Source organism: Siniperca chuatsi, linkage group LG5 (genome assembly GCF_020085105.1).
Source record: "Siniperca chuatsi isolate FFG_IHB_CAS linkage group LG5, ASM2008510v1, whole genome shotgun sequence".
Classification (NCBI taxonomy): Eukaryota; Metazoa; Chordata; class Actinopteri; order Centrarchiformes; family Sinipercidae; genus Siniperca; species Siniperca chuatsi.
In genome coordinates, this window is record NC_058046.1 from 18,599,437 (window position 1) to 18,621,452 (window position 22,016).

Genomic DNA, 22,016 nt, shown 5'->3' on the forward strand with positions numbered 1-22,016 from the left:
TCCTCCTGACTATTGTTCAGCTGGAAAATAATCTGCTTTATGACGAAGGGAAACGCTTATTTAAATGAACCTGGAACCTCATTTTGGATAGTATATTCCTGCTTAGTATGATATGAGGGTAAAGGATAAAACAGCAGATCCATATTATTATTAGCTAGTCTGTTTTGTACTTTCAATATACAAATGTTGCACAATAACCTCCCTGTACCTGGTGGATCACATTAACTAATGTCAACAGCGTTTCAGCTATAATCTTTCTCAAATCTACTCCTGTTTTTCCTTCAGTACAGTATAAGTCCCCTGCACCACAGAGTGCAAATGCGTTTATATGCAGCAATCTGCATCTTATGGTGCAATATTACGTCTAAATGAAATTCAGAGCCAGTGAGAATGAGTGCATTTGCAGTGAGAGGAGAGGAAAGAAAGAAAAATGTCTCTTAACCCAAACATAACAGGTTTCTAAAGATGGTTCAGACTGCAGAGTAAAGAGTGGTGCTGGATGTATGAGAGCAAACGAACGCTTTGAAGCTACTAATTACTCTATTATCACTTTCAGCTGCAATCCTGTGAGGTTAGTGTTTCAGAGAAGGGAAGGATGGGAGGAGGAGGACTAAGCCAGACTGAGAGACCTTCATTTGATCAGCTTGAATTTACACTGTAAACATGTTTGTTTTGCTGGGCTTGAATAGGAAAAAAATAGCTCGACACTGTACTAGAAAAACATTGTTTAATATTCTACACTCTAATGCACAGCAGGGTACTGTACTGTATTGTGACTCAGAGTTTTTGTAATAGAATCACTTATTTATTTTCTCTTCAGGCTCAGAGAGGTTGGAGTCAGTCCCGGAGCAGAGTGAGTTAAAAAATCAGGACACATTTTGTCATAGCACTAACACAGACAGAGCAGCAGTCACTCACACTTATATTTCATATTTATGGGCAGTTTAGATTCCCCACCTGCCTGTACTGCACTCTGGAGGGAAACAAGAAACCCACATAACAACAATGGAGTTATTGTAAAATCCTGGAGTTATTTATGGCTATTCAGCATCTAGTTTAAGATGTTATTATGGATATGAATACATAGAAACACCCAAATAACATGTGCTGGTTTCCAGTGAAGTCGTCTCCCTGTCAGTCGAGTCGTATCTGGACCAGATGTTTGCAACTGCTGAACTGAATGTTTCTCACTGGTCACTTAACTACAATTTTGAGATACTTGTCTTTTTATGCTACTTTATATTTCTATTCTTCTACATATCAGGGAGAAGTATTGTACATTTCACTCCACAACATTTATCTCACAGCTATAGTTACTAATTACTTTGCAGATTAAAACTTTACGTACAAAACACATGATCAATTTATAATATGAGACTGCCCAATAGTATGTAAAATAGTTACAATACAATATTAAAATGCTGCTTACATGTCAATGCATCAGTAATAATAATCCAACATTATATTATATATAGTATTTTACTCTGATAGGAGCTATCCTGCATTACTTTAAGTACAATTTGATCAGGATACTTAAGTATGTTTACTTGTAACAGAGTATTTTAACAGTGTGGTGTTACTGCTTTTACTTATTTAAAGGATCTGAGCATTGTTTCCACAACTGCTGAACACAATTTTCTATTGTGTTTTCTTTATGAAGAGAGGAGTAGTGGGCTAGCACTACTATCACAGGAAGGTTTGGGCGGACAATCGGGTGTTTTCTTGAATACATGTTGGAGATGTTGGCTTGTTTTTTATAATTTGTACTTTATCCAAAAGTGTTTGACAGGGTAAGAAAAGCAGAGAGGAGGAAGAGAGAAGTGAGCCAAGTGAGTAAATGATATCCTCTAATCAGCTCATTTGATCGTGTTTCATTTGGAAAGGGATAAGTATGCAGGATATTTGTGCCATCCAAGGTCAGAGATATCGGCTCTGGACAGCCACTTCCCGTCCTCACGCCGGTGTTTTCAAAACGTTGTGTGATTTGATAGGATGTCGCATGTCAGTCAGGAGTTTATATGTAAACCTTTTCTGAGAGGATTGTGAAGTTTTATACACAGGATTGTGTATAAAAAGACATAGAGAAGATAAAAGTGTAAATCCTCTGACCATGGAATCATTTAGATGTTGCTCTGACGTGGCTGAACATGTGCCGAGCAGCACAAAGCGAAGCTGCAGCTGAAGCACTGTGGGTGAGACCCTTGAAGGATTCACTCTGAGACAAGACAGAGGACTTAATCATAATCATAATCTCTCTCCACTCTCAAGAGATTTCCTACAGGACCAATTACAACTAGAAATTCTGAGTCAATAAGATGGTGCAGTTTGTAATCAGAGACTAATTTGGATCAATTTCATATTAACATGAAGTGTTGGAGGGACAAATGCTGCCTGTGTGTTTGCCAGTGGATGTGCATTATAAATCAGCCTGTAATGAAAAATTCTTACAATTTGCTAATATTCTAATTAGCAACTATGACAAAAACAATGGGAGGTTATTATAATAATTTTTCTAATATGTTTTTATATGATATTGCTTTTACTGTTATTGTCTTGTAAAGTGCCTTTGAGTACCTTTTAAAGCGCTATTCAAATAAAATGTATTATTATTGTTAATAAAATTTTACACAAGAATCCAGTCATAGACACTGAATAGTCATAAATGTTGCAACACTGCAATTATTTTTGCAATTGTTGGCACATATTGTGATCATTCCCTCATTTAAAATTAATTTAGTCCCAATAAATGCCCTGCACAAGTGAGCACTGCACTGAATTATTGTATTTCTTTTAATGTTTTTTTATGTGGGAGAAGTCAAATAACCCAAAGTCAAATCTCATCTTTTTTAATTTACCAACACATTTTGAATTTTGGGATGTGGGAGAAGATCTGACGAGGATCGGGTGATGAATTTGGAAAACTGCCAAACTAAAAACAATATCACTGCGACAGTATGGTAAAGTATAATACTCTTGGTATAACCCACCTCTTCCATCGTCCATGTCTTTGGCATTGCGTCCTTTAAGTGCACGGTTCCAGTTTCTGGTGTTGTCTCCCGCCCTGTGCACCGTCTCCTGGCCCTCTTGTCTGGTCTTTTTCATCCACGGAGGGCCATACCTCCGTCCAGACCTGCGTGTCTCCTTAAACACTCTACTCATGATGCCAAGCCCCCGAGTGTCTGACAACGAAGTCCGGCTGCCCATCTCTGAAGCTACCACTGGGTCCCGGCCCCCTCTGGCTGCGGGGCTGCTGTCCCCGACAAAGCCAGAGTGCAGGAAGACGAGGCTCCCAGCGGTCAGGTAGAGGAGGATGAGGGAAAAAAATCGGACAGGTTTCCTGCGGAAATAGCGCTGTATCTTCAGCAGAGGCTTGGCCATGCTGGCTCGCCCTGCAGCTCAGATACACTCTCCCAGTGATGAAAACTCATAAAGCAGAAGAATCAACACCAGCTCTCCCTGTTCCCACCACACAGCCCCACTGGGCCCCGGCTAAAATGAAGAAAACGTCAGTTAGTGTCTTAATCCTGTTTGAAGGTCATCCAAACAATAGCATGACTTTTCCCTCACGTATGCCTCTTCAGTCTCATGAGGAAGATGCTTTACACATATAAACTGTGCAGCTCTGCCAATTGTGTCCACGTGAGAGTCTCTCTGCGTTCCCGCTGACAGTCCAGTCCTGAGAGCTGGCTCAGGGGCCACAGCATGAAAGGTGAGTGGCTCAGAGTGAAAGATGATCACTCAACACTGCTTTCACTCCAATTATCAGCCTACAGAGATTCCACACCAGCACAGCAGTGGCACTTTCTCCCACGCTGTGCAGAAGGAAGAGGGTTTTATTTAGCGGCTGAGCTGAGATCCTTTCTCCTTTATGCAGCCGGCTATTCACTGAGGCGATCCGGGAGAGAGAGGGCGTGACTCACCATCTGCAATAAAGACACACACAAAAAAAGGAAGAATAAGTGTACACCTGAGTAAGCTTTATCACAGGTGGAAAAGGAGAAATAACATGAACAGGTTACAAAAAAGATGCAGTTAGTGCATCACCTGAAAGGAAATGCATCTCAAACTTTTCAACATTATCTTGAATAAATTAGGGGAAGCCAAAAGGGGAAAAACAGAAACTAAGCTCTACCCTGCGGCATTTTCACTGATGTCTTTGGGAACTAATGTGTGTGAGAACTGAAGGAAATAAAAACACTATTCAAGATGATCTAAGGTGATGATTATTTGTGTGAATGTGTGACAGGAACGCAGAGGTTAAAAAACTGGTAAGTTAAGCCTGCTCATCCATTAAATCTAGAGCTTACACTGTAATGGATTTTCTTTTTCTTATCATAATTCTGTTTAAGATTTTACACTGATAACTGCATTTTTCTGGGATGGTTGAATCCCGACTTCCCAAATTCTCGGCAGCCTCTCTCAAAGGAGTCTCTGTTCTGAGACGAGCCAGGGAGGCTACAATTGGATGGTGTAACGCAACACTCCTCAGGGTCAGGGAATTTTCCAGAACATTCGAGGGGACACTCGCCCTTGTGGCTCTCTGTCTGCCCCGGGACAAATCCGCAGAATACTCGTCACCTGAAACCTCAATGGCATCGAAGACCCCCGCCCCCCTTCACTTTCCACCCATCTTACTTTCCCTTTGGTAGTCTGAGAAGAGTCTGGGACCCTCAAGGAGAAATGGATCACATTCTGCTTATGTGCATCTGGGCACAAAGACAATCCACATCCTCTCCGACTGCTCAAAACTTTGCCTCTTGTTCTGTTACTTCTAAATAACTGCATGGACAGGTTTCATAACAGATGTCTGCATGCATTTTAATTATTGAGTATTTTGTTAATTTTAAGATCAAACCTCTCTTTACCAAGTTCAATTACGTTCCAATATGACAAACACTAAACGTTCTGAGGGATAAATGAAGGGCATTGCAGCTGATCAGTCAATGTTAATATAAAACAAATGATATTAGTAGGGTTCACACTTAGGACTTAAAAGAGATAAAAGAGTCTCATTTGTCTCACAGTCTCACAGTTTCAGAAATAAATCTGTTATGGTGTCTAATTGTTGGAATAGGATACAAGCTTATAAATTACCCACTACATTTCAGAACATGCACAAATAAATCTGCTATATTTTGAAGGAACTGTTCAACATTTTGGGAAATATGAGAGTTCAATGAGAAGATTGATATCACTTTCATGTGTGTACACTAAATAGAAAGCTAAAGCCAGCAGCCAGTTAGCTAGCTTAGCACAAAGACTGGAATCAGAGGGAAACAGCTAGCCTTGCTGTGTCCTAAAAAATACCTTTGTGATTTTATAGGGTGTTATATACCTATACCCTATATTTCTTGTCAGCTTTTATGCCGAGTTAAGCTAATCAGCTGCTGGCTCTAGCTTCATATTTAGTGGACAGACACAAGAGTGGTATCGACCTTATCATCTAACTCTCTGCAACAAAGCAAATAAGCATATTTCTCAAACTTTTGTGTCTGAAACGTAATGACTTTCAGCTATCCTTTCATTCCCATGAATAGCTGTTATGCCAAAGGTATTCACATAAATGCAGTTACACAGTATAATTATTCCTCATATTCATTTCTACAGCTCAACTACTTTCTACAGCAGCATAAACAATATCGAAAATTGACTCCTACACTCTCTGTAACCATGACGATTTTTCCGTCCTGTGTCAGTATGTTGCTCCTTGTCGATGGAGAAATTATTCATATTTCAGGACGAACAAAATGCACTGACTCTCGCACAAGCCAGTCTTTGTATCAAACTGAATAATTTGTTTGCCTCGGAGAAATTTAATCATATCTAGGTTAGGTTCCCTACAGGGTTACAAAGTCTAAATAGAAAAATAAAACTGCATATTTCAACATGCCTCGTACTCCTAACTCATTGTGGAGGGAAACAGTATCCTGAAAATGTGTAGTGGTCTCTTGGTGGGATTGAAGTCCTGTAAGCAAAGATGCACAAGAGAGCATTGTGTTATAGCTGTGTGTGCACAGGCCATGTTATGGTGCCTATAGCTAAAAGTAGCAAGGCGCTTCTGTTCAGTAAACAGGTTTATGACGGTGAACAGATGGAGAGAATTGCATAAGGATACAGTGCATGTGAAACCTACCCACTCTGCCTCTCACTTATGCAACAGGGCCACACAGGTTAATTACTGGTGGTAATAATTCATATCTACAAAAATGAAATTGAACTTGTGGCTAATCTGCAGGTTCAAATGACAGTAACAAGAGCGTGGATGGATTCTTGCTGCAACTGTATATAATGTTTAACATGAGCATGCTAATATTTGTTAATTAGCATTACACAAAGTACAGCTGAGGCTGATGGGAATGTCATTAGCTTCAAGGGTATTTGGTCATAAACCAAAGTATTGGAGGAATTAAAATGTTCACTTGATGATGACACTAGATGAAAAGTTACGAGATTACCAAAATTAACCAACAGTTCATCATGTATTCATCCTGAATTTCATGGCAGGGGGGCATAGGGGATTATCAAAGTTATTTGGATTCATTGTCTGGGGACCATGAATGTTTGTACAAAATTTAATGGTAATTCATTGAATAGTTATTGAGATTTTTCAGTCTGGACCAAAGAGGTGGACAGAGTGACTGACAGACCAACATTGCCACCCCTAATGTCATGCCACTAACGTAGTCAGGTCCTTACATTACAGTTTCCCATACTGAAAGTTTGTGCTATTAAGAGCCACTGCAGGTGAACTTCTCATTTACAGCTTAAAACAGGACTAGTGGATAAAAATCAGGTGTGACACTTGTAAACAAACAGACAGAGGAAAAGGAAATGCAACAGACGCGATGGGAGGTGCCGCAGAGGTCTTTTTGCCAAATCATGGCAATTACTCAAGTGGAGCGGACATGAACCCGCTGACTGACCATTAATTCCCATTCATATTAAATGAGCCAGCAAATATTTAATCAGAGCGGATTTAGGAGAGGAAACGTCAAAGGTAATCTTTGGTGAGCAGGCCGACAGCAAGCTCAGCTTGTGCTGCAGGCAAATGGCTCCAAAAGTCAATCCATAAATATACTTCATATCTGTCCTGGGACTCATTGACCAGGGGCAGGGTTGAGCAAGACAGAGCTGTGGTCAGCTCTGTGACACCTCTCGAGTTCAGACACAACACTTAACTGTCAGCCAGCTGGTGGGTTCAACAAACAAAGAGTCACCTTACTGTAAGAACACCTTGAACACAACTGTGTTACGACAGAGATGATACCAGCATGATACCAGCAGTAAAAAGTTTCTAACAGTGATTATGCATTGTTTTGTTTTTTTGGTTTGAAGGAAAGAAACTGCCAAGAAACAGACAAACTGATAATGTGATATGGGGTAATCAAAAGGGAAAATTATGCAAGATGTAAAAGACAATAGATACATGTTTCTGATTTTTATATCCTCAAAAAAAATAATATTTGAACTCTGAAGAGGTTGGATATTTAGGAGTTGGATATTTTGTCATGATAGAAGCAGATGAAATATTCTGTTTTGTTACTTGGTTCTGCAGATGTAATCAATTTCCATTCCACTGTCTCTCGGTTGCCAAAAAGCATTCTTTTCACTCGAACGTGGGTGAGGCTTTTTAACTGCTAGAGCCGCAAAATCTTCAGTGCAAATCACCACCAGCTGAATTAAATTAGCTGTGATATCCTTGCATAGTTTCAAATGGGTTTTGCTTGCTGTGTTTTCACAGCATTAAACGTTAGAAAAATACAGGAAAACGACTGTATGGTGAAATGTCAGTGAGGTTATGTTTGGTCCACAGTAAAACCAACACTGATAGTCATTAACAGTGGGCTTCTAGAGGGAAGAAATACATTGTTGTGATAGAAACGGTCAGTATTAACAGTGGCAGGAAGAAGAGGTTATCCGGTGCACTGGCACCAGAATTAGTGGGAAAGGAAACCATTTGTGTCTTTTCTCACTGTCATTTCTAACTCCCTGTTTGTATTATGTGCACACACAGTCAACTTTAAGTCCCATCCTGTAAAAGTACTGTGCTGTAACATGTAGGATGTCTTCGGTTCTTCAGCAGCAGAAGGGTTAACAGTGTTAGCAGCAGCAGCCCTGACCCTCCCATCACCCTGGGGCCTGTCTTTCCGCTCTCCTAGTGTGTTTGGCCTGCCAGTGCGCATTAGCTGTGTATGTCAAATCAAATCAAACTAAAGATCACATTCCTCCCCCGGTGATAACACTGGTCATGCTTGCGTTCAAGTTTACAGAGATTATTCCACACCGTCCTATTTGCAAAGTTGTCTGATGCCTCATTACAGGTTCAGGAGAAAGCTCTAGACCACTAGAAAGCAGCAAGACTGTTGAGACCATCTCTGAATGAGGATTGAAGACATAACATGTCTTTAATACGTAAGCATAAAACAATCAAATGTATTCTGACACCAAATGAATGTAAATAGCGGTGCAGGTGTAGCAATAAGAAAACTTTTTTGAAGATATTTGCAGTATAGAAAAAGACTGCAGTTCACATGTAAAACTGAGAAAGCTCAAATAAACCAGTTAGATGCCAAACTTTTGCTGCTCTGCAGAACAGATTCAAGCGGCTCGCTCAGCGCAGATGGCAACTCTTAGGAGCGCATGACCCCTGAAAACTGGAGTGTGAACATGACTGCTTCCAATAACAACAGGATCACACTGCCAAGGCAGTTTTCTTTGCTTAGTGTTTGGCAAAAGTTACCACGGTATGCGCTACAGTTTTGGCATCCCATTTTTGTTTCAGCCATTTTAATTAAACCTGTCTTTGATCTCAGTGTGTGCCCGCATTAGTGATTGGCTTAATGCCCAAAACACTTAATTACTGGTGGCCACTCAAAAGGAAGCTCATCAGCAAAGATGTTTGCAACAATCTCTGTACAGTGACAGATTATATGAAGGGAAGCAGCAAGAAACCAACAAGACAACTATGAACCATTTGCTACAGACAACATCCACCTCTGCTACAGTGTTGAATGCCACTTCACATACCCTGTGATAACGTTTCTAAAAATAGTTTTCCATTATACATAGTATTGTTATTTATCAGTAGGTTATCTATTACTAGAAACTCTGTCTATAAAAGTAAAAAATCTTTGCTGTAATGATTGTAGACAAGCTGCAGATCAGTGGCAAATAAGATATCCAGTGCCCCCACTCTCCTTTCTTTAACCTCTCATTAATGGCCTGCTGAGAGGTTAATGATGCAACATATTAATGAAGTCTTACTTTTCATTTTAGATTTATTTGACATTACCTGCATGGTTTCATTTTATGGGATCCCTCTAGCTTGGCCACCAAACTGTTGACCAAAACTTATAACGTATAATTTAAATTTACATAATACAACTAAACAGTAGTTTGTATGCACATTAGCAAACAAAGTGGCAGTTGTACTGTGAAGCTCTATTTTAACTGCCTAAGTATAAATCCTGCCAGTTCTCTGGACAGAAAAGAAAGGAAAATTAGCCCTACAACCGACTGTAAAAAACAAAGCACACAGAAGCGAATGGTCTGACAGTAGACGTTTATATGTAAATTGTAAAACATGGGGTTTTTAAGACCCCAATTCCTCAAAGGCTTTCAGCACCTTTTCCACTACAGTCAAAACATTGGGTTGGTTTGTTGGTTCTACATATTTTCAATTCCTTCAGCAGCTGAGGAACCAATCATTACTTTAGGACGAGATGGGAAAGCAGAATGGATCGGAGAACTTGAATAATGTCCATAAGACGCCCACACACACTGCTGGAACACTACATATCTGCATTCATCTCTTGACGTATGTAGTAAGGGAGTACCCAGGTGGTCCTTTATATATTGACTTTAGAAAAGGTCAGCACACACCGACAGCGTTCAACACATTTTCTAAGGAACAGCAAAGTCAGGATTTGCCACTGTCGTATTTCACAGCGTCATCAACACCTCAACTCTTCAGGAAAGCAGCAATTTTATCACATTCATTCCCCAGATCAGCACATCTCAGCTACCATACCTGGAGAAAACTAGATCTCGACCAAAACATCAGTAAGGTCGATTTTATTGGTGTATTAGCACAGATATATCAGTATCAGTGTATATGTGTCAAATGAGCACTGACAAGTTTATTTTTCAACTCTAAAAAACCTGAATTGTACTTAACATGTACAGAATAGCAGAATAGAGCATGCAGCTTACATATCAACAAGAAGTAGGTGGAGTTTTTGGCCAGAAGGTCCAAATCAGCAGTGATTGTACAGTGACTGCACAGTAAACCAACCTTTTCTCAGATCCTGTCTGACAGAAATCACGAGATTTGACCCTTGTGTTGTGTGCTTGACTGGCTTTGCATTTCCTGTTTTTCGCAAATTTTGAAACAGGCACTTACTGAAGAGATTGATATAAACGGTCTATTGCTGTCATGATATGATTGCTGTGTTTAACTCTGTTGGTTACACCCTCCCAAAGCCTCGGGGGAATTAGAAATGCCAGTGCATTTGGCATTGGAGAGGTTGAACAGACCAATCACTGGAAGAGTTTTTAAGCACACCCTATGAAGCTTAAAAATTAAGCCCAGAATGGCAGGGAAAAAGCTCATTGTAATCCTGATAATACTCAATGGTCCATTAAGCTCAGTGGTGACCTTTTACTCTGAAAGAGAAGAGGTAAATTAAAGGGTCTAAAAATAATGTAATCCTCTTCTTTGACTGGTGCACAGTAACGTTAAGCTACAGCATTGTAATTGAGTGACTGATGATCATGGACATTTCCACCAGTATACCGTGATAAGCAACTGACACAGTCAAAGAGAAAATGGGAGTGAAGAAATAATGGCTCCATTGTGATTGTGGCCACAAAGCAGCAGAGTTCAATTAGGCATGAGCCAAAACCAAAAAAGGAATAAATCATTTACACAAAATCTGGATTAGCACTAATTCTTCTACTTGTAGACAAGCAGTGTGGAGCCTGTTTGTAAATCTGAAGGAATGACGCAAAGAATGGGGAGAGAAGTGCTGTAAGAAAACCTTGGATGCCAATTGGGGAGATAGTCCTGGCACTAACGATGTGTCACAAAGCTCCAAACAGAGAAAAATATCCCAGGTTCCTGGTTTCACCCAGTGGCTGCCACTCCCAGATCCCAGTTGGCCACATAGATGGACATTTGAGAAACAATCACTTGAATCGGTCCTCTCTAATGGCTTCATAAAAGAAGTAATTATTCTGCAGCAGGGAGGCGCTGTCAATGGGAGATCAAATGATGTCTTCCACTATCCAACCCTAACAAAGCTCTTCATTCAGGGCCTTACACAATATCTGCAGTTCAGCTTTTCAGTTTTTCAAAGAGGAAAAGAGCTTTCCTCTTTTTCTTCTCCCACCTTCAATAAGCACAGAAGATCTCTCTGCTTTAATTAGAAGTGAATTCTGCAGCTCAGTTCGGCTGTGAACCTCTCTGCTTGTATAGACTTAAGAGGGGATTGCAGAGGGTTTCAGCAAACGTTTAGCTGGTGAGGAGGAGGAGGAGTGATGGGAGAAATAGGAAATGCCTCTATATGGAACTTGAGGCAATTTTCAACAACACATTATTAAGTTAAACTGTGAAAGCACAACACATCTTCACAATATGCAGCAAAGAAATACAGTTATTTATTAACTGGGAAAAAGGCACTTTCTTTTTCCATGCTGAACAACGAGAAAACCTACATTTTACTAAAAAGAAGTGTTCTCAACAGCACCAAAGAGTGGGTGTTCGGCTCAGTTATATTTGGAACCACTTGCTATTAAATATTTTTAATGTTAATGTGACTCAGTATTTACTATTTGTGAGCTTTAACAACTGTTCTGTAAAACAAGAGGCCAGAAAAACATAACTTAAATTTGGGATGTCAATGTGAGACTTGATAATGTCAGTCCAAATCTAAAAATGTTAAATTATACACACAGAACCATGGACGCAACCCATCCCTATCTCCTAGAAAATATTTTTATATACTTCTAATTTGTTTTGCAAATTACGTTTTGAGGAGAAATGTAATTGCTGCCTGGATTATTATGTTCTCTGACAATGTTTCCTTTAGTATAGGAAGTGCTACATTATGTACCACTAGTCATTGGGAGTGGATGGAGAGTGTACGAAACTCAGGACATCTCCGGAGACTGGGGTTCACATCCTCAGTCATTTTTTGTAACATGTAACTTTCCCCTAAAATCATAAATGGTTGTTTTTACATTTCTGTTTTGTGGACAGATTGAACTAATGACATACAATATGTTAATTAGTAAACGTTTGATGTTTTGGTAGCATATGTATGTCTGAACTTCGGAGAGAGCCAGGCTGTTTCCCCATGCCGCCAGTCTTTATGCTAAGCTAAGTTAACCACGTCCTCACTCTAGATCTGTTCTTAACCCACAGACATGAGATTAATATCGATCTTCTCATCTCACTCCCTGAAATAACGCGAAAAAGCACATTTTCCAAAATGTTGAATTATTCCTTTAAACTGCATTAACTGATTTAAGGTAAGTGGAAACAATCATCACCTTTAAAGTTGTTATGGCAAACTTGTTAGCAAACAGTTGCTCATTTACACATCCAGCATTTATAGAGCAACATTATCATTCATTTGGAGTTGTGTTTCTGGCCAACTGGTGAATGTAAGTCCAATATTCTCTCTTTTAACTGTGTTTTCGGTCTCCACCAACTCCTGAGGAAATACTAGGCTTTTTAGCTGCTAAATGATCCACTATGTTCACCAGCTAGTCACTAACTGTGTCTGTCTGCTGTTTGGTGCTGAGCAGGTGGTGTACAGTGAGTTTTTAGAGCTTTTTCTCTGAAAACAGCTGCATGCTGTGGCTGGAAAGCAGTAATGAGAGCAGTAAGAGTGAACCAAACGGTACATTTACGGGGCATAGAACCCAAACCAAGGAGCTGATGTTAAAAAGTTTTGTTTAGCTGTTGGGAACTGCAGTCGGGTGATAATTCTCTGTAGGTTCATCACTACTAGCAACAACTCTTACATTACACAAAGACATTTGATTCATTGTTGATATAAAGTATTGATTAGAGCAGCTTTAAATCCTTATGCCACAAAAAAGGTTACTCTAGTTTTTTGGTCAACACAAAAATGAATACAGCAGTGTCCTACAGTAGTGTAGACTGTAGACTGTAGTGTTGAGGGAACTTAGTCACAGAGGAAGTTACAATTGTCCTTCTGTATCACACAGCTTCTTCTCCGTTGGACAGTGTAAGAACAGAAAAACAGCCGGGTGCTCAGCAGTGCAGTGAGAAGGGAGACAGACCTTCTACTGTAGGACACACATTAAAGCTCCTGTGTCAACAAGCACCCACTCTGCTGAAGTGTCCTTAAGCAAGAAGCTGAATCCTCCAGCACTGTTTTCTACAGCTAACCCTTTCCTCTGACCTCCTGCGGTGAGAGTGAAATAAAAAGAGAATTTTGTTTTTACTTTTAAAGCAATGTAAAGAATTACGGTTCAGGCTGAAATTACTTTTCCAAAGGTACTGACCATTACAGTAAATGTGTGCTACAGAAGCTCTGAAGACAGCTGGGGTGAAATCAGAAGGTGCCAGGTTGAGGCTGGTTGCAAGTGATCAGTATTGACAAAAACTCACTTCCCCTTTGCTGAAGTCCTCTTCTTCCTTTTAGAAAACCACAGTGAGGTCTCCCAGACTAATCCTACACAACTGAATCCATTTTCAACTAGAAAAATCATTGCATTTACACTTTGCCCTGTTGATCCATTGAGTTTTTCAGCTCACTGTCAACAAATGTAACATTTACATTTTGACCTATGTATATCCATGAGAGCCAGATAAGTCTACAAGATTCAAAGCTGGGGAAAGAGGATTAGAGAGGCTACTAAAGATGCTGTCTGGAGTAAAGGGGTGATCCTTCCCACAGCACCACATGCTGGGATCACTTCAGACAATACAAGCTGCTGCCTCAGCATGAAGCACAGTTAACAGTAGGTATTCAGTAAAACCGTCAAGTAGTTTGTATTTTCCAGGAAAACAGACAGGTAATCAAATGTATCCACTTGATACTGCCACTGTATGTGTGTGAAAAAATCTACTTTTCATGGTCTTCAAAGAGAATAAAAAGTACAGAGTCGTCCTAGTGGCCTAGTGGTTTAAGACAGCTACCATACAACTACTGATTCTAGTCAAGGTTTATGCATTATATTATATTATCATACATATCATATTATTGCATTTAAATGTTGCAGCTGGTTAATGTGGAGCTAATTTTAAACTACTTCACATTCTGTTGCGTATAATCTATAAAAATGCATAAGATGCATAAGTTAAATGTAGGGGAATAAAACAATACAATATTTCCCTCTGAAATGTAGAGGAGTAGATGTATAAAGTAGCATAAAATGGAAATATTCAAGTTAAAGTGGTCATATTATGCTAATTTTCAGATTCATAATTTTATTTTGGGGTTGTACCATAATAGGTTTACATGGTTTATTTTTTATAAAACACCATATTTTTCCCATACTGCACATTGCTGCAGCACCTCATTTCACCCTGTGTCTTGAACGCTCCGTTTTAGCTACCGAGTGACGCATCTCACTTCTTTTTGATCTTTGTTGGGAGTTGCACATGCCAGTACCTAGGTAAGGACTACTAGCCAATCAGAAGCAGAGTAAGGCGGGTCCTGACGAGCAAGGTAGTATGATCCAAAACAAAGCCGCCTCAGCCGCTTCAGCCGTACAACCCGAACCAGCTTCACATCCGAGACTGGAGCAAGACGTTTCAGAGTGGTAAGTTTTCCATTTGTAACTAATTTATCTTTCACACGTAACGTTTTAACTGTGCACAGTCTCTACATCACAGCAACAACTTTATGCCCATGACTGCCTGGAGGGTATCTAACGTTATTTGAATGTCATATTTAGGTCATATTGTGGAAACTGCTCAATTCATGCATTATGACATGTGCTACATAGTGAAGTAGATAGTTGTGGAAGTAAAGGCTGGACTACAGTGGAGCTGTTTTCAGGCAGTTCAGGAGCAGTGTTTTCTGTGGAGAGGTTAACTCCCTTTGGGGTGGACTTTGGGCTTTTTCACTTTGCAAATCTATTACATGCACAAAAAAGATATATAAACAATAAAGGAAAAGGAGAAAGTCAAAAAGCATAATATGATCACTTCAAGTGCAAGACTCTCAAAACTGTCCTAACCACTGACTATAGATCACTGTACCCAACTGGAATCCATATTTATATATTATAAACGCTTACTGCAAATGTGAAGTGGATCTTTGGTTCTTTTTTGGTTTAGTGAAGCTTGGGGATAATTGCAAAACTACAGAATTTAATAACAAACATTTTAAGCCTATTTCTTCATTTAATGATAGTTGACAGTTACGAGGAGAAATCAACCACAAAAACAGAACAGAGTATAATGCAGCCAAAACGTGTTTTGAATCGATAGAAATTTTTGCTCCACTGGAAAAACACTCTCTTGCCATTAGTATGCAGTCTATATTGCTTTCACTACCTACACATATAACCCACAGCAGAATCGAAAGTGTTTGACGCCCATGCATGTGGAGTTTGGGAAATTAACACTAATTGAAGTGAAGGAAGATGAGACAAGCTGGAGGAAAGTAGGCACAACAGACAGCATCTGAATTGAATTGAAAATCATCACAGATACTTTCTGACTTTATGTTCTTTTAATAAAAAGAGACTGAAAGGATAGCACGAGAACAGGCAGCTCATTTGTCACTCTGAGTGTTGTTGTACACAAGCTATTTATCTGTTTTTGATGAGCTGTTTAATGTGCACAGTCAGACAGGATGCAGTGGTCTGGATGCATTCATCTGAGTGTATGTGGTAGAGTGCTCTGTAAGCATGCCTTGCTAAATGTGTACTGAAGCATGGGCCTCTTCAGCATCACGCAAATCTGCCTGTAAAGGTCGAGCAACACCAGAGGCCTGCTGTCAGCATATCCTGTCCAATTAAATATGAACATCATTAGAGGCCTTGTTGCTCATACATCCTATTTTTAGTCAACTGTTGTTGTTGTTATTGATGTCATTATGTCCTTGTTGTTGGTCTCATCACCTCCATATGAAATGACAATTCAATAACTGGGTAAATTAACATGTTAAAGTCTGTACTGCTCTACTTACAACTTGAGATAGATTCTTATTTAGAAAGATGGACCTCTGTAATAATGTACTTTAAGTCTGGACAAAAACTAGGTGAGTTTAATGTATGTTTAAGCCAAATCTTGAAGTAACGAGAGTACAGCTTGATTCTCTTGGGGGAATTGAAATGTATATATATTTAAGTCTACAAATGAGGTAATGATGATGGGCTCCATCTGACAGTGTATATATGTATGTGTATATGAGTTTATAATATATGTGTATATTTGTTATGTAGGTTGTATCTATTTAAGATGATGTATTTTATTTATTTATTTTAATCAATAACATTTTATACATTCTCTTTATATTCTCACTTGATTCACTTATACTTTTGTTTATAACTTGCCATCACTTCCTTCTTCAGCCTATGTTTTTGTTTGTTTTTTAAGCCACAATGTGTCTGACTTAGGTAACGGATAAAATCAAGTATCAGTAGACATTGCGAATACTATTGTTGATAATGTACTCACAGCAGGGATTAAGAGAAATGCTTTGTTCTCTAATACGTTCTGTTTTCCAGAATCGGACCATTCAAAACTGTTGTCATCAGTTACCACATGAACCTAAAATCAAAAGGAACTTGCGAAAGGGTCACTTCTGCAATGATGGAAATGTGACATGTATATGTGTACACAGGGTAGCACTGAGATATGCGATTAAATGTGCCTACTTGTGTGTGTGTGTGTAGAAGTAGAAATGGGTAAAGTATCTGGGGATTCAGGCTTTCTGACAACTGCCTCCTTTGGGCTCACAGGAAGGAGAGAGCCTCAGTGCTGCAGCCTCTCCTAAGATGAATAAAATATGACGAGCATGCAGTAGTGTTTCACTGTTGCTCTGATGCAACATGGACAACATCTCTGAAGCAATGGTAGAAAGTGCAGGACTGTGCGTGCGTGTGTGACTGTGAGTGTTTATGACGAAATCTCTGAAACAACAGAGCCAGAACGTGAGTGAGGTGCTCGATTGTTTTCATAAAAGAACACTTGCACTTCAGTCCCAAAAACATATTTTCTCACCTCCCTCTAGTTGCATCTTGCCATGCAGATAGTTTTGGTTTTATGTGCCCAGGTTTTGAATATCTGCCTCTGAAGCTCTTTCTTCAGTAGAAGTAGTAGTAGTTCCAAAGAAAACATTTCTCAGTGAGCTCTGTGGATTTTCCTGAGTAACTGGGACATTATTTATGGAAACACGCTAATGCAGACTTTTTCAACGCTGTGAGCACCACAAACAAAATTCCCTACACCTCAATTATATTGGAGTGGAGGAAGATATCTCAAAGCACAGTAGATAAAACTGAAACTATCTATCACAGTAATTGTAAGTGGAAAAATATGTCTTTTTGTGAATTGGCTGAACTGACCGTTTAAGCTTCAGTTAACACAGAATTCACAAAAATGTTAGAGGCAATAGAAAGAGTTTAGCTCCTCTGATGATGATCTTCAGTATAGTTATTGTCATAATTAGCAGAAACCTTCCAGCTATGACACCCCTCCCAGCAACCAGTCAGATGTAACACCTGAGTATCACAAGCAAATGAGCAGAAAAGCCAAAATGAACAGCTATGGTGTGGTATGAATGCAAACTTGACAGAAAAAGCTTAATCATCATCAACTCCAGGATGTCCTTTACAGATCCACAACAGTCTCTCTGTGTTTTCTTTGTGGTGAAACATTATCAAACAACAAAGCTTCCACAAAGCCATCCCATCTATTGTACAATGAAGGGGTGCTTAAGCCCATCTGACAGTACTGCAATCAGACAAAAAAAATGTTGTGAACCACTACATTCAACAGCAAAGAATGCAGCCTCTGTTTTGGCCTCAACGGTTCAGCGTGTTTAGGTTGCCGCGGTTGACTGAGGAGAGGGCTGAACTGGGAGTCAGTGAAGCACAGAGTGGGAGCTCGAGTTGAGTCATCCCACCTTCAAGCAACCTGGGAAAAACATCTGCACAGTCACAGAGAGCGCGGAGATGATGAGGTTTGCAAGGCATGGCAGTGGGCTCGTGGCTGACCAGGCATGCTTCATTTACTGCATGTGATAGTTCCTAACATCACAGCCAACCTGGGCAGCTCTACTGACAGATGGAGAATATTAGCGCTGCAGAGGAGCTCGTGTGTGCTCTGCTTACTGCCAGAATCAGAAAAGTAGCTGATAAGGGGGATAGGCTTAGGTGCTCATCCTGCTTGCTGCTGGAAATTAATGGAACAACATGTAAGGCTGAGTGTAAAAATAATAAGCTCTTACTTTAAGTGCGTATAAATAGACGAGGCTTGGTTACTGTTGCACATCTTTCAGTTGAAATCCCAGTAGATGCAATTACTGAGCACAAAACTATCATGAGAATTTGCTACTGTTTACCCTATAATGACATATTCCCAACAGGAAATAAGCAATAGTAGTTTATCCGTTTAAAAGCTTGAGTATCCTGTTATTCCATGATAATCACAGCCGTAGAGGGGTGGTTTGGGGAAGAACAGAGGGATGCACATCTTGATTTTGAAGTAGTTCATTTCACAGCAACCTGACAAATTTCTCAAGCAAGTGTGAGAGCTCAATTAGTGCCCAGCATGCTGAAAGAAGATCTGATGTCACGGCTGACACTGACTGCACAGGCTGACAGACCCAGAGGGGGCTTCACTCCGTCTGATTCTTTATCACACGGGGGCTCCTGCTGCTGTATTGCAGTATTGTTATTGTTACAGTATTGTTATCAAATTAATTATTCTGACATCCTCTTTAAAGAAAAAGCCTGTCTAATTTTTCACAGTGCAGTCTGGATGAGGATGGATGTGTTTTCACAGATCGACTAACACTGCTTGAAGTGATGTTCTCAAAGCTGAGAAAACACCACAGGGCTACTCGCTAATATGGATATAATATCTACTTTATCAACCTAATAGAGCTTAAAAAAGACTTTTTTTATATGTTTGCTGTCAACATCCTTAAAATCAGTGGAAACAAATTATGACTTGTTATCTTTATTCCTACATTATTCAGGGTTCTTTTACCAATTAGGATATAAATAACTTTGATGTGGGAACTCATGTAGGAGTATAAATGGTGCTTTAGTTTGAGGTCCAGCATGATCCAAAGATAAATGCCTCTCAGACTAACACACAGGCAGCACCATTTTGTCCTCCAGTTTCCTAAAAGTGGAGTTCGTAAACTAAATTTCTCTATTTAAAGGCTTGGCTGTTGCCAGGTTGGAGCTCTGTTGGTGCAGCAGGTTCAGAAAACAGAGCCCAGCAGTTTGACACCAACAAAGGCCTTTTTGTGAAGCAGGGATCAAGTAAGAAAGGACAAGGAGGTCTGCTACTCGAGGTGAGCTATTACAGTGGTGATGTGCTAATCTTGGCGACTGGCACCGTCTCAAGGTCGGCCATGGACCACGGAGAATGTGGCTTTTATATTCACTGTTTTCTCCTTATCTTCTGTTCCTCATCTTTTTTCATTTTCTCAATTGCTCTCACACTCTCTTCCTCTCTCTTCATTCTCTCTCACACACACAATGTCAAGCCTTCTGCCTCCCCTGAGCGCTTAGTGTTGGACGTTCACACAGTTGTGAGTCAGTGTGACGGTGCGGAGGGCAAACAGAGACTCTGGGTCAGACCATAGACTGGTCAGACTGAGGGGAGCCAGAGTTGATGCCGCATCTGAGACCCCGACTGACCTCCTGATAAATGGTAAATGTTGTGATAATCCACGTTTGGGGACAAAGTTTTTTTAGGGAATTAATTTATCTGGTTAAATTAATCTGATGAATGAAGGAACAATAACCAAAGTCTCATGCAAGCAAAGCTATCGAGATTCAGGCTAGTAAAAACTTAAAATGTAACTTTAGTTTTAGCATTTTCCATTAAAGATTAATATGCATAAAAAATAAAATGCAGTTCAGGTTCTAGATAATGTTATTTCAATGAAATTCAACTTAGCTCTTTCAAGCACGCAACCTTGCACACTGACTCTAACAGATACACAAACACACACACACACACACACACACACACACACACACACACACACACACACACACACAAACACACACCATCTCTCACCTCATATTAGCCTTGGTTGGATTAAAACACATCCATGTCCTCAGTAGGGTGCCTGTCTCTGTCTGAGAGAAAAGTCTGAACAGCAGGTCAAAAATATAATTGGCTATTTAGCCTTATTTAGTAGCTAACTGCTTGTGAGCAGTCTGAAAAGTGATCTTTACATACCGCCCATTAGGATGGAAAACAAAGAACAGTAAGACTTAATACTAAAACTTAATGGTTTTAGGTTTACAAAGTAGATGCACTTTAATACAATATATTTTGTTGGCTGTTTTGTCTAAAATTTATTTTCAAAGTTATTGGTTTGTTTTCGTCACACTTTAGTTTGAGTCTGAGTTTGAGTCTATCAACAAAACCCATAGGCTTGAGCCAAAGTTTAGGTTTTGGGTTTTCCCAGCTCTGTCTGATGTCTACCACCCAGTATTTCCTTACCACCTGTCTAGGCAGTGATTATCTGGATACGTCTTAGGGAAGAGGTCCGGTGTTGTGAATAATCCTCCTATAAGCTGAAAATCTGTCTGAGATGTGCATGCAGCCAGGCTGACCCATTCCTTGGATCTGTGTAACCGGAACACAGTTTTAAAGATGATCCTCTCTCTAATATCATCTTTTCTTTCGAGGAAAAGGAAAATAAGCTATTGCAAAATATAATAAATTAAGACATATCCTTTGTGTTTTGAATTCACACTAATAAAAATAGAATTTGAAGCCACTAAGTGTGAAACTTTTGTTTTGCTTTTGAACGTCAGACACTATAAACAGTCTGAAACTTTCAGCACGTCTTTGGCAAAGATGGCAAAGTATTTAATGCCACGCTATTTCTGTTGGAGCTCTAATGAAGAGCTTGACATTTTCTTGATGGTGATATATCAGGAGCGAGTACACCACCCAACCTACACACAGATCGCACTGCACCACTGTTATTATCTGTAATGGCTAGCGCAAGCATGCAAACTGTAATTCCTGTCAGTTCCTTTGGCGATCTTCAAAGCCTGCAGCCATTGGATATGATCCATGGCACGTCCCTGAAAGGGTCGCCAAGAGGATGAAGAGATAAGCTCTGGAGGAATTCAAAGCCTTCTCACTCTGCTGCCGGCCACCCCATCGCTACACAAAGGCTTTCATATCTGAGTCACTTTCAAGTTCTCCTCTGCAGCCACAACCAAGCTTTCGTGTGGAAAACTCTGAAATTCAACATCAAATTTACAAAAAAACATTTCTGTCTTTCAGGATTCAATCTTTACGGTGCAATCATAAGGCTGATGGCTGATGCAAAATGCTGCGACTTTGACCCTGATTGATTATTCACTAAATCAGCAGCAGTGGGAACAGCACCCTCTCGTTCTCGAGTGCACAAATATGAATTTCAGTTGTTGCCATAGTTTTCTGACGTCTGCTCACTTCTGCCTCAGGGAGGACTGAGCTCACGGGACAGCACAGCCACTGTTAGCAACAATAAAATCTATGTGGTTTAATTTTTTAAATGAGTGTCCACAGATTTCTGCCATGTGCAGCTGAAATCACATTACAATATAATGTGGTAGAAACTCCCATTACAAGAGGGTTATATTAGAATTAGGAGGAAGGGGAGGTTTAATTTTCTATTTTACAGTGACGTTCATGGTATTGATCAGTTCTGCTTGGTTTAAAATCAGGAGCTATGAACCGAGTTCTCCCGCTGCCGTAACAAGAGGTCTGTCATGTTCTATGCTTTTAATTCACTGTCATTCCAAGTGCTGAAACAGCAGCAGCCTGAGCAATTAGT

At 39.9% G+C, this 22,016-nt stretch overlaps 1 protein-coding gene across 2 annotated transcripts in view; it reads right to left on the minus strand.

Moving 5' to 3' along the window:
- wscd2 (WSC domain containing 2) overlaps window positions 1–22,016 on the minus strand; it is a 41,563-nt gene that overhangs the window by 12,932 nt on the left and 6,615 nt on the right. For both annotated transcript variants that reach the window (XM_044196286.1, XM_044196285.1), the window contains exon 2: window positions 2,988–3,923. In XM_044196286.1, coding sequence (XP_044052221.1) covers window positions 2,988–3,378 — 391 coding nt within the window. In that variant the 5' untranslated portion in view covers window positions 3,379–3,923. The remainder of the gene's footprint in view (window positions 1–2,987; window positions 3,924–22,016) is intronic.